The sequence below is a fragment of the Mucor velutinosus genome (assembly GCF_035048745.1).
Source record: "Mucor velutinosus strain NIH1002 chromosome Unknown tig00001572, whole genome shotgun sequence".
NCBI classification, from domain to species: Eukaryota; Fungi; Mucoromycota; class Mucoromycetes; order Mucorales; family Mucoraceae; genus Mucor; species Mucor velutinosus.
The window spans coordinates 1-13,362 of NW_027041898.1; the positions used below are offsets into that span (position 1 = coordinate 1).

Sequence of the window (13,362 nt, forward strand, 5' to 3'; positions counted from 1 at the left end):
GAGAGAAGCAAATTTGGGTCTTTGAGATTGACTGGATCACATGGATCAAAGTCAATTCAACGGCAGAACAGCCACGACCATGGAGATGCATGGCTTTGGTGAGGGTGATTACATTAGTCATTATGAACAAGGAAAGAAATCACATTCTGTACAGGATATTGAATATCCAGCACACGAGAGTTATTCAATCCTACGCCTTGTACAAGCGACGCAGCTCAGAAAGACGACGGCGGACAGGAGTAGCATAGTACACAAATTGATAACAGATGGTATATCACTTTGAGAGCAAAAAGACGGACAAGAGTAGCGGATGCCTTGGTGCAGACGGAGGAGGACGAGCAGCAGGCTTCTTCTTACGCTTTGCATCTGTATTAGATGCAACGACGGCAGCAAAAGATGGTTGATTTCCTGGAGACAAAATGGTGGCAGAGGTAGCATTGTTGCATTAGTTGATGCTTGATGCTGTTTGTTGGTGGTAGTAGTTGGCAGGAGGTGGTGGGATGATGATGGTTGGGAGCCAGGCTAGTTGTGAGTACCAGTAGCAGCTGCAAGTTTGGCTTCGAGATGTGACGAGCAGCTTCAGACTCTGCCAGGGCTGTTTTTAACCGCTCAATTTCGACATGGGCGGTTTCCAGACGAGCTAAGCGATTCGAACCTCAATCATAAAGGTTGAAATGCTGTTCACTCGTGGAGAGGCAGAGTGGAGAGTTGTTGGTCCAAAATCAGTAGAAATGTTGATGATATCAACTGATGTTTGTGGATGGTGGTGCTGATGAGAGGTTGGAGTGAGTGTCATTTTCTTTGTTTTTCAACTGTTGAGTGAAATCTACAGCGAAAAAAAGGTGGAGATCTTGAGGAACTTGCCGTTTTTGACTAGAGAAGAGAGGACGCAGAGCTTAATGCCTGGTTTACTTTGGTTGTCGTCTGGAATGACGTTCTTGCTATGTATTGTATGGATTGTAGAGTTGGGTCAATTTTTTCAATATTACTGGGCTTTCAATGTATTAAAAACATTGGTTAGCGGAAAGAAAGGTGGGGGATGTAGCTCAGGCGAAAATTTATGGTTGTTTATTGATTACAATGAATTAGCAATGTAAAAAATATAGACTTATATGCATGCGATCTTTGGATCATTAGTTGCAAGTCTTGAGAAGCGACGTACAGCAAAAAAGCTTAAATTGATAGTTTGATCTCCATGCAGGAACAACATGCAAGTGTCCAGAAAAGGGAAAAAAGGTCCTAAACTAAAAATTAAACTGGTAAAAAAGAAGTACAGGCAGGAAAAAGGAGTAAAACAAGTGAGATAAAAGGGTAGAGAATAAGAAGCTATGGTGTATGAGACATGCAATTGAGGATACCTCGATGTTCAGACAGCAGCACAGACAAAATAAACCCACAGACCTCAGTGGCACAAAAAAGCAAGAAAAAAAAGGAGAAAACGAGGCATTTGCATATAGCAAAATGAGTAGAGAGACAAAGACCAAACGAGAAAGAAGCAGAGAAGGAGGACAAAGTGAATACGGACACTACCACAAAGGCAGCAGAAATAGAAACAATGAGAGTGGGAATGAGAGAGCAAAACGATTTCAACAACAAGGTGTCAATCAGTTATCAGAAGGCTCTGACATTTCAAGATCCTTGGTAGCAGAGAGAGTTGGGGAGACAGCATAAGCCAAGAGAGAGGCAGTTTCAGCATCATGATGCAAGAGGTAGCCAAAATAACTCAAACGTTGTTTCTTGGCTAAACGCTCTTGATCAGAGGATCGGGATGGTGGTTTAGCAGCAGCAGAGGAGGAGGAACGAGCAGGCATTTCTTCTTTCAAAATGGCATCAAATTGGGCTTGGTTGATGCGATCATACAAAAGAAAAGAACGAGCAACAGAAACACGGACAGAGCGACGGACAAAAGACAGCGAACGAAGGCAGCGAAGGTTTTCGACCTCAATGGCCTTTTGGACACGCAGATCAGGAGAGAGAGAAGCAAATTTGGGATCTTTGAGATTGACTGGATCACATGGATCAAAGTCAATCAACGGAGAGCAGCCACGACCATGTAGATGCATGGCTTTGGTGAGGGTGAGTACATAGTCATTATGAACAAGGAAAGAAATCACATTCTGTACAGGATATTGAATATCCAGCACACGAGAGTTATTCAATCCTACGCCTTGAACAAGGCGACGCAGCTCAGAAAGACGACGGCGGACAGGAGTAGCATAGTACACAAATTGATAACCAGATGGTATATCACTTTGAGGAGCAAAAAGACGAGCAAGAGTAGCGGATGCCTTGGTGGCAGATGGAGGAGGAGGACGAGCAGCAGGCTTCTTCTTACGCTTTGCACCTGTATTAGATGCAACGACGGCAGCAAAAGATGGTTGATTTCCTGGAGACAAAGAGGTGGCAGAGGTAGCATTGGTGCATGTAGTTGATGCTGATGCTATTGTGGTGGTAGTAGTGGCAGGAGGTGGGTGGGATGATGATGGCTTGGGAGCCAGGCTAGTTGTAGTACCAGTAGCAGCTGCAAGTTGGGCTTCGAGAGCGTGACGAGCAGCTTCAGACTCTGCCAGGGCTGTTTTTAACCGCTCAATTTCGACATGGGCGGTTTCCAGACGAGCTAAGCGATTTCGAACCTCAATCATAAAGGTTGAAAGTTGCTGTTCACTCGCTGGAGAGGCAGATGGAGGAGTTGTTGGTCCAAAATCAGTAGAAATGTTGATGATATCAACTGATGTTTGTGGATGGTGGTGCTGAGAGGTTTGAGAGAGTGTCATTTTCTTTGTTTTCATCTGTTGAGTGAAATCTACAGCGAAAAAAGGTGGAGATCTTGAGGAACTTGGCCGTTTTTGACCTGGAGAGAGAGAGGACGCAGAGCTTAATGCCTGGTTTACTTTGGTGTCGTCTGGAATGGTGTTCTTGCTATGTATTGTATGGATTTGTAGAGTTGGATCAATTTTTTCAATATTACTGGGCTTCAATGTATTAAAAAATTGGTTAGCGGAAAGAAAGGTGGGGATGTAGCTCAGTTTAACGTTGATTTTTATTATATACATGAATTCAATGGGCACTCGATGGGAGCATTAGCCTAGAATTCTAGAAACAAAAGAGTAGCAGGTACAAAAAACCCTTAAGGGGACACTAACTAAGAAAAAGGGAAAAAGGAAAGTGTGGTAGTGGCAAAGGAACGGCATGAATACTGGTATTGTTGATTTGATCTGGAGGAATGACCAACGGATGGGAACTTTGATAATTACTTACCACCGTGGCATCGCACCGAGAAAGCAAAAACAACAAACGTTCATCAATGAGCAGAAAACCAGAGCGATCCAGGATCTGGATCTGGTGGGATCACAGCCAGAGGATGCACAAGGCAATCAATGGCATGCAACAAAAGGAGCAAAGCAGACCAAAAGTACGGTGGACCAGCTGAAGCTTTGTCTGGAAGACAGTTCAGAGCATGATCAATGCGATGGATACCAGGTGGAGCAGGTGGCAAAGCATCAAAAAAGGTACGATCCAGAGCGCGACATGTCAGAAAGTGATCTCGGGAGATAAACTCACCGGTAGTGCACGGACATTCTTCACGCATATTGGTGAAACGTCCAAGACGCCACCGCACAAGACGACTACGAGCAGATCGACCAATAGGCAGATACAGAATGGGATCTGGACGAGAGACAGACGGACGACAAGCACGAAGGAGAGTCTGAGCACCAGTAGCAGCAGCGGTAGCAAGTTGACGATCCACTTGATCTTGCCAATACGAATCGAAGATTTCAGTAAGACCAGCAGTGGTGAATGGCGGCGGATCAGATAGTGTCAGATACAACGGGTTTTGACAAATAAATCTGTCTAGACGAGTGTACAGTAAGCCACGACGAAGCAGAACCAACAAGCAATCATCAGGAAGAGTATCAGCACGAAGAGCATAACGTGTTATCAGAACGTTATATCGATGCTTCATGCTGGGAATACAGGTCAAATGTTTGGCAACATTGTACCATGTACTACCAACAAACATACCAACCAATCGATTTTGCAGAGCATCAAGAGCCTTGAAGTCACGGAAAGAGAGATGCGATATAGCTAAGCCGTATTCCAGCTTGGGTCGAATAAAGCTTTTATACAAACGAGCACAAAGCAACAGAGAAAAACCATTTCGATTGACACCAACCGAATTCAACAATGCCATTGTCTTGATAGCACCAGAAGCACGCAGATTGAGAATCCCAGGGGCATACAGACCTTTATATCTAAACGGCATACCAAGATACGTGAATTCCTCTACCACAGGAAGAGGTTCACCGTATAGGGACAATGGATGACGAGTAGAGGCTGTTGGAGCACAAAGTACAGCACATTTTGATGGTTTCCATCTGTAGCCAAGAGAGAACGAGTGATCTGAAGCGACATCCAACATGGTTTGCACATCAGTACGAGAGCCAAATATGGCCACATCATCAGCAAAGAGCAGGCTATTCACGCAAACACTAGGCATCCCAGGTGGTGATACCATAGTACCGCGACTGACAGCAGAACGAAGAACAGCAGGCAGAGAGTTGATGTACAGAGAGTACAAGTGAGGGCTGAGCACTGAACCCTGTAATACGCCAGTAGCAGGCGAAAAGGGAACAGAGGTGTGATTTGCAATCAACACAGACACGAGTACATCATCGAACATGTGGATGAGCAAACTGAGAACTGAACGAGGCAGAGAAGAACGAGAGAGAGCATCCCAAATCACACGACGATCCACGGTATCATACGCTGATTTGATGTCCAGGAAAGCAACCACAGGATAGTGATGGTGGGTGAGGAAGTAGTCGTGCATCAAGTCATGTAAACAGAGGGCTTGATCCAGAGGACTACGCTGTGGGCGAAAACCACCTTGAGCAACATCAAGTGCAGGCGAATGTTCATCAAGAGCAGGCATCAGAGAGAATTCGAACAATTTACGCATCACCGAAGTAAGCGAAATTGGACGAAAGTTTGCAGGATCAGATACATCACCTTTCTTGTAAATGGGAAAGACTTGAGCATGTCGCCATAGAGCTGGTGTATACGACCACTGAGAGCAGAGTGTAAAGAGCAGAGACAATACGGGTGCAATGTCAGATGCTAGAGCCTTCAGCATTTCAGCTTTCAAATGATCAGGACCAGGAGCTTTTCCATTTGGCAAACGCTTAATGAGGGAGACAAGTGTATCAGCATCAAATAGACCCAAATCAGCGGTGGACACATCATAAGGCAAGTCAGGGAAATTGGACGGAGCAGCAAGGCGAGACGCATGATTCAACAGGGAGCCATCATAGACAGAGGCAAGATGAGACGCCATTGTGTTGACAGAGGCAGTTGGACCGTCTGGATGACTGTACGTTGCAGAGCATTCCTTGTTTCTTTTAATGCGCTTGATTGCAGCAGTGGCTTTCGAAAAGTCCTTTTCTAAATCAGAGCAAAACTGATTCCACGATCGACGCTTAGCAGCTTGTACAAGAGAACGAAAACGCCTGTGAGCAGCTTGATAGAGATTCCATGTTTCGACTTTGGCAAAACGACTTGCCCACCTCCATCTACTATACATAGTATCTCTTTCACGAGCAGCATCCTCAATTTCCTGTGTCCAGTACTTTTTCCAGTGGCCAGGACGACCAGATTTCACACCAATTGAGCTATCCAGAGATTCATACAAACATTGATTCAAAGAATCGTTGAGTGCATCAATATCTGGACAAACACCAGGGGGAGCAGACACCAAACCAGAGAGAGAACCAACCAAAGGAGCAACAGAAGATCGAAAGGATTCACGAAGCAAGCCCAAAAGCCGCTTTTTCCTCAATTTCGAGAGCTTCCATTGCCGTCTAGGGGCTAAACCACCAGAGTTACCAGAACCAAGAGTATCATCGGGAGGGGGCACATACTCGAAAGTAAGTACCATCAGCCGATGATCAGAGCCAAGAGACAGATCAGATTCAACCACCAGTTGAGGATGTAACAGAGCAGCCTCGCCAATGTTTGTAAGAAACAGATCAATGATGCTATGAACCTCTTGTTGACGTCGAAAAGTTGTGAATGTGGGTGTACCAAATGCTAAAGACTCATTGAGAATGGAAAAAGAGGACTCCTCCAGCCATGGAAGTAGTGAGGTACCACGAGGATTAGCATTAGTATCACCCAGTAGAGATCCAAAGCGAGCATTGAAATCACCACAAAGGATGGTATCACTGGTTACGGGTAACGAGCGAAGAAGCGAGAGCACCTTATCCGAAGATAAGGGTGGAGGCAGATACACACAATGAACCGTAAGGGTACCAACCTTAAGGGACAAAGTGTGTGCATTGTAAGACGGAAGTTGAGAGACAGAGAAAGGACAGGAAGGAGAGACAAAGGCAGTAATGCCACCAGAACCACGGTTAAATGCACCAGGTACTTTAGAGCCATAGAGGTGGAATTGAGACCAGTTAGTAGGGAAAGAACCAGAGGTTAGCCAGGTTTCAGTGACAAGCAGTACATGAGTGTTCTGAACATGATGGAGAACATCATGTACCGTTGATTGACGTAGACCATTGGCATTCCAAAGGGAGAGAGAGACTTGAAAGGAGTGGACTGGGTTGTTATTGGGAGTATGACTAGTAGCTATGTTACTCATTAGAGTTCCATAGCAGAGCCATTGCTGTCATGATCTTCCTTTTGACGCTTGAACAAGAATTTAGCCTTTTTGGGCTCCTTCTCGGCAAGACGACCGATAGCTTCAGAGACGGCTATATCTAGCTCTTCTTGAGAGATCCAGCCAGCAGAGACAAAGTATTTGCCAACGCCACTAACGTTGAGTGGACGAAGGAAAGAGAGAGTTTGCAGAGCACGGGTGTTGGTGAATTCATAGATCAATTGCTCACGCTCTTCAATGGCAAGATCAGCATATTTGGGATCAGCAATGTTGTTGGGATCCAAAGGTTGAAAGTTTTCAATGTGATCAGCTTCACATTTGCGCATACAGGCAAAAAATTCCTCAACATATTGGATGTGGAGCAAGATGCCAATGACGCCAGTGGCAGGGAAACAGATGTCTAACACACGGCCAGTATCAATACCAGCTCGGCGAAGTTGGTAACGAACCTCAGAGCGCAGGATTTTACCAGAGCGGCCTAGATACACATACTGGTATCCTTGTTGACCTTTGGTGGTGGTGGTTTGGAACATGCGACCTGCAGCAAGACGTCGCTTGGTAGTACGGGCAGGGTCACGATGTTGAGCACCTTTACGGGCAGCAGATGCGTAGCTACCTTGAGTAGCATCGGGTTGGTGAGTAGTAACAAGCTCTTGGGGTGGTGTTACCTGAGAGCTGGCTGGAGCACCTTGATTGGTGCGGCGGGATGAGAGTTGGCCCTGTAATTTTTCGATTGCAAGGTCCTTGGCCTGTAACTGATTTTTTAATTCTCCATTTTCCTTTTCCAAAAGGTCCAGGCGGGCAAGGAGATTGTCATGTTGCTGTACTCGCTCGGTAAGAGAGATCAGCTGTTGCTGTTGTTCTTGAACAGTTTGGATGAGCTGATTCAAATCCATAGATTGCTGATTATTGTTGAGCATGGCTGAAAATATTCTATCAAACTTTGGAGATTCAATAAAATATGAAAAAGATGTCCAACAAACTGGAAGTTATAACACAATGTACGTTGACTAAATGCAAGTAAACTGGTACAACTGAAGGCTAGTTGGAGTGTTTGTTGTCGAGATAAACCGCTTTTATAGTGAGGAAATACTTTTTACCGGGGGAAGGTGGCAAAAAGTGATGAAAAACGGAAAGAGATGGGGATGTAGCTCAGGCGAAAATTTATGGTTGTTTATTGATTACAATGAATTAGCAAAGTAAAAAATATAGACTTATATGCATGCGATCTTTGGATCATTAGTTGCAAGTCCTGAGAAGCGACGTACAGCAAAAAAGCTTAAATTGATAGTTTGATCTCCATGCAGGAACAACATGCAAGTGTCCAGAAAAGGGAAAAAAGGTCCTAAACTAAAAATTAAACTGGTAAAAAAGAAGTACAGGCAGGAAAAAGGAGTAAAACAAGTGAGATAAAAGGGTAGAGAATAAGAAGCTATGGTGTATGAGACATGCAATTGAGGATACCTCGATGTTCAGACAGCAGCACAGACAAAATAAACCCACAGACCTCAGTGGCACAAAAAAAGCAAGAAAAAAAGGAGAAAACGAGGCATTTGCATATAGCAAAATGAGCAGAGAGACAAAGACCAAACGAGAAAGAAGCAGAGAAGGAGGACAAAGTAAATACAGACACTACCATAAAGGCAGCAGAAACAGAAACAACGAGAGTGGGAATGAGAGAGCAAAACGATTTCAACAGCAAGGTGTCAATCAGTTATCAGAAGGCTCTGACATTTCAAGATCCTTGGTAGCAGAGAGAGTGGGGGAGACAGCATAAGCCAAAAGAGAGGCAGTTTCAGCATCATGATGCAAGAGGTAGCCAAGATAACTCAAACGTTGTTTCTTGGCTAAACGCTCTTGATCAGAGGATCGGGATGGTGGTTTAGCAGCAGCAGAGGAGGAGGAACGAGCAAGCATTTCTTCTTTCAAAATGGCATCAAATTGGGCTTGGTTGATGCGATCATACAAAAGAAAAGAACGAGCAACAGAAACACGGACAGAGCGACGGACAAAAGACAGCGAACGAAGGCAGCGAAGGTTTTCGACCTCAATGGCCTTTTGGACACGCAGATCACGAGAGAGAGAAGCAAATTTGGGATCTTTGAGATTGACTGGATCACATGGATCAAAGTCAATCAACGGAGAAGAGCCACGACCATGGAGATGCATGGCTTTGGTGAGGGTGAGAACATAGTCGTTGTGAACAAGGAAAGAAATCACATTCTGTACAGGATATTGAATATCCAGCACACGAGAGTTATTCAATCCTACGCCTTGAACAAGGCGACGCAGCTCAGAAAGACGACGGCGGACAGGAGTAGCATAGTACACAAATTGATAACCAGATGGTATATCACTTTGAGGAGCAAAAAGACGAGCAAGAGTAGCGGATGCCTTGGTGGCAGATGGAGGAGGAGGACGAGCAGCAGGCTTCTTCTTACGCTTTGCACCTGTATTAGATGCAACGACGGCAGCAAAAGATGGTTGATTTCCTGGAGACGAAGAGGTGGCAGAGGTAGCATTGGTGCATGTAGTTGATGTTGGTGCTGTTGTGGTGGTAGTAGTGGCAGGAGGTGGGTGGGATGATGATGGTTTGGGAGCCAGGCTAGTTGTAGTACCAGTAGCAGCTGCAAGTTGGGCTTCGAGAGCGTGACGAGCAGCTTCAGACTCTGCCAGGGCTGTTTTTAACCGCTCAATTTCGACATGGGCGGTTTCCAGACGAGCTAAGCGATTTCGAACCTCAATCATAAAGGTTGAAAGTTGCTGTTCACTCGCTGGAGAGGCAGATGGAGGAGTTGTTGGTCCAAAATCAGTAGAAATGTTGATGATATCAACTGATGTTTGTGGATGATGGTGCTGATGAGAGGTTGGAGTGAATGTCATTTTCTTTGTTTTCAACTGTTGAGTGAAATCTACAGCGAAAAAAGGTGGAGATCTTGAGGAACTTGGCCGTTTTTGACCTGGAGAAAGAGAGGACGCACAGCTTAATGCCTGGTTTACTTTGGTGTCGTCTGGAATGATGTTCTTGCTATGTATTGTATGGAATTGTAGAGTTGGGTCAATTTTTTCAATATTACTGGGCTTCAATGTATTAAAAAAATTGGTTAGCGGAAAGAAAGGTGGGGATGTAGCTCAGTTTAACGTTGATTTTTATTATATACATGAATTCAATGGGCACTCGATGGGAGCATTAGCCTAGAATTCTAGAAACAAAAGAGTAGCAGGTACAAAAAACCCTTAAGGGGACACTAACTAAGAAAAAGGGAAAAAGGAAAGTGTGGTAGTGGCAAAGGAACGGCATGAATACTGGTATTGTTGATTTGATCTGGAGGAATGACCAACGGATGGGAACTTTGATAATTACTTACCACCGTGGCATCGCACCGAGAAAACAAAGCAACAAACGTTCATCAATGAAGAGACTATCTAGCAGAGAACCATAACAACCCTGAATCAAGATCAGCAGGGATGACAGCCAGCGGATGCACTAAACAATCAATGGCATGAAGCAGAGCAAGCAAAGCAGACCAATAAGATGGAGGACCATCAGAGGCTTTCACAGGTAAGCAATTAAGGGCATAGTCTATACGATGAATACCAGGAGGAGCCACAGGCAGAGCATCGAGAAGTGTTCGATCCAGAGCACGGCATGTCAGAAAGTGATTTCGAGATATAAAATCACCCATCACGCACGGACACTCTTCACGCATGTTTGTGAAACGTCCAAGACGCCAGCGAACAAGGCGACTTCGAGCAGATCGACCAATTGGTAGGTACAAAATGGGATCTGGACGAGATACAGAACGACGACAAGCACGGAGGAGGGTCTGGGTACCAGAAACAGCAGCAGCAGCAAGTTGATGATCTACTTGATCTTGCCAATACGAATCAAAGACTTCAGTAAGACCAGCAGTGGTGAATGGCGGCGGATCAGGTAGTGTCAGATACAACGGGTTTTGACAAATAAATCTGTCTAGACGAGTGTACAGTAATCCACGACGAAGCAGAACCAACAAGCAATCATCAGGGAGAGTATCAGCACGAAGAGCATAACGTGTTGCCAGGACATTATATCGATGCTTCATGCTGGGAATACAGGTCAAATGTTTGGCAACATTGTACCATGTACTACCAACAAACATACCAACCAATCGATTTTGCAGAGCATCAAGAGCCTTGAAGTCACGGAAAGAGAGATGCGATATAGCTAAGCCGTATTCCAGCTTGGGTCGAATAAAGCTTTTATACAAACGAGCACAAAGCAACAGAGAAAACCCATTTCGATTGACACCAACCGAATTCAACAATGCCATTGTCTTGATAGCACCAGAAGCACGCAGATTGAGAATCCCAGGGGCGTACAGACCTTTATATCTAAACGGCATACCAAGATACGTGAATTCCTCTACCACAGGAAGAGGTTCACCGTATAGAGACAATGGATGACGAGTAGAGGCAGTAGGAGCACAAAGTACAGCACATTTTGATGGTTTCCATCTGTAGCCAAGAGAGAACGAGTGATCTGAAGCGACATCCAACATGGTTTGCACATCAGTACGAGAGCCAAATATGGCCACATCATCAGCAAAGAGTAAACTATTGATATGAACAGGATGCATTCCGGGTGGAGATACCATAGTACCACGGTTGACAGCAGCACGAAGAACAGCAGGCAGAGAGTTGATGTACAGAGAGTACAAGTGCGGACTGAGCACTGAACCTTGGAGTACACCAGTAGCAGGCGAAAAAGGGTCAGAGTTGTGGTTTGCAATCAGTACAGAGACTAGTACATCATCGAACATATTGATCAATAAACTAAGGATTGGACGAGGTAGTGAAGAATGAGCAAGAGCATCCCAAATAACGTTGCGATCCACTGTATCGTATGCAGATTTGATGTCCAGAAAGGCTACAACAGGATAGTGGTGATGAGTGAGGAAGTAGTCGTGCATCAAGTCATGTAAACAGAGGGCTTGATCCAGAGGACTACGCTGCGGGCGAAAACCACCTTGAGCAACATCAAGTGCAGGCGAATGTTCATCAAGAGCAGGCATCAGAGAGAATTCGAACAATTTACGCATCACCGAAGTAAGCGAAATTGGACGAAAATTAGCTGGATCAGATACATCACCTTTCTTGTAAATGGGAAAGACTTGAGCATGTCGCCATAAAGTTGGTGTATACGACCACTGAGAGCAGAGTGTAAAGAGCAGAGACAATACGGGTGCAATGTCAGATGCTAGAGCCTTCAACATTTCAGCTTTCAGATGATCAGGGCCAGGAGCTTTCCCATTTGGCAAACGCTTAATGAGAGCGACAAGTATATCAGCATCAAACAGAGACAGATCAGTAGGCACAGCGTAAGGCAAATCAGAGTTGTTCACTTGGGGAGCAGTAGGGCGAGACGCATTATTCAACAAAGAGCCATCATAGACTGAGGCAAGATGGGACGCCATTGTGTTGACAGAGGCAGTTGGACCGTCTGGATGACTGTACGTTGCAGAGCATTCCTTGTTTCTTTTAATGCGCTTGATTGCAGCAGTGGCTTTCGAAAAGTCCTTTTCTAAATCAGAGCAAAACTGATTCCACGATCGACGCTTAGCAGCTTGTACAAGAGAACGAAAACGCCTGTGAGCAGCTTGATAGAGATTCCATGTTTCGACTTTGGCAAAACGACTTGCCCACCTCCATCTACTATACATAGTATCTCTTTCACGAGCAGCATCCTCAATTTCCTGTGTCCAGTACTTTTTCCAGTGGCCAGGACGACCAGATTTCACACCAATTGAGCTATCCAGAGATTCATACAAACATTGATTCAAAGAATCGTTGAGTGCATCAATATCTGGACAAACACCAGGAGGAGCAGACACCAAACCAGAGAGAGAACCAACCAAAGGAGCAACAGAAGATCGAAAGGATTCACGAAGCAAGCCCAAAGGCCGCTTTTTCCTCAATTTCGAGAGCTTCCATTGCCGTCTAGGGGCCAAACCACCAGAGCTACCAGAACCAAGAGTATCATCAGGAGGGGGCACATACTCGAAAGTAAGTACCATCAGCCGATGATCAGAGCCAAGAGACAGATCAGATTCAACCACCAGTTGAGGATGTAACAGAGCAGCCTCGCCAATGTTTGTAAGAAACAGATCAATGATGCTATGAACCTCTTGTTGACGTCGAAAAGTTGTGAATGTGGGTGTACCAAATGCTAAAGACTCATTGAGAATGGAAAAAGAGGACTCCTCCAGCCATGGAAGTAGTGAGGTACCACGAGGATTAGCATTAGTATCACCCAGTAGAGATCCAAAGCGAGCATTGAAATCACCACAAAGGATGGTATCACTGGTTACGGGTAACGAGCGAAGAAGCGAGAGCACCTTATCCGAAGATAAGGGTGGAGGCAGATACACACAATGAACTGTAAGGGTGCCAACCTTAAGGGACAAAGTGTGTGCATTGTAAGACGGAAGTTGAGAGACAGAGAAAGGACAGGAAGGAGAGACAAAGGCAGTAATGCCACCAGAACCACGGTTAAATGCACCAGGTACTTTAGAGCCATAGAGGTGGAATTGAGACCAGTTAGTAGGGAAAGAACCAGAGGTTAGCCAGGTTTCAGTGACAAGCAGTACATGAGTGTTCTGAACATGATGGAGAACATCATGTACCGTTGATTGACGTAGACCATTGGCATTCCAAAG

General features: G+C 45.1%; 5 protein-coding genes across 5 annotated transcripts; all 5 read right to left on the minus strand.

Moving 5' to 3' along the window:
- Positions 1-1,604: 1,604 nt before the first annotated feature.
- Positions 1,605-2,774, minus strand: ATC70_013033 (uncharacterized protein; the record flags this gene model as incomplete). Its single annotated transcript, XM_064832201.1, has 1 exon — positions 1,605-2,774. One exon carries the CDS (start codon positions 2,772-2,774, stop codon positions 1,605-1,607), a length of 1,170 nt encoding a protein of 389 aa, XP_064687756.1.
- Positions 2,775-3,301: 527 nt separating this feature from the next.
- Positions 3,302-6,570, minus strand: ATC70_013034 (uncharacterized protein; the record flags this gene model as incomplete). The annotated part of the gene is made up of 2 exons (XM_064832202.1): positions 3,302-6,517; positions 6,562-6,570. 2 exons carry the CDS (start codon positions 6,568-6,570, stop codon positions 3,302-3,304), a joined length of 3,225 nt encoding a protein of 1,074 aa, XP_064687757.1.
- A 75-nt stretch (positions 6,571-6,645) lies between these two features.
- On the minus strand, positions 6,646-7,584 carry ATC70_013035 (uncharacterized protein; the record flags this gene model as incomplete). Its single annotated transcript, XM_064832203.1, has 1 exon — positions 6,646-7,584. One exon carries the CDS (start codon positions 7,582-7,584, stop codon positions 6,646-6,648), a length of 939 nt encoding a protein of 312 aa, XP_064687758.1.
- A 790-nt stretch (positions 7,585-8,374) lies between these two features.
- On the minus strand, positions 8,375-9,547 carry ATC70_013036 (uncharacterized protein; the record flags this gene model as incomplete). The annotated part of the gene is made up of 1 exon (XM_064832204.1): positions 8,375-9,547. One exon carries the CDS (start codon positions 9,545-9,547, stop codon positions 8,375-8,377), a length of 1,173 nt encoding a protein of 390 aa, XP_064687759.1.
- Positions 9,548-10,086: 539 nt separating this feature from the next.
- Positions 10,087-13,355, minus strand: POL3 (DNA-directed DNA polymerase delta; the record flags this gene model as incomplete). Its single annotated transcript, XM_064832205.1, has 2 exons — positions 10,087-13,302; positions 13,347-13,355. 2 exons carry the CDS (start codon positions 13,353-13,355, stop codon positions 10,087-10,089), a joined length of 3,225 nt encoding a protein of 1,074 aa, XP_064687760.1.
- Between the last annotated feature and the right edge of the window lie 7 nt (positions 13,356-13,362).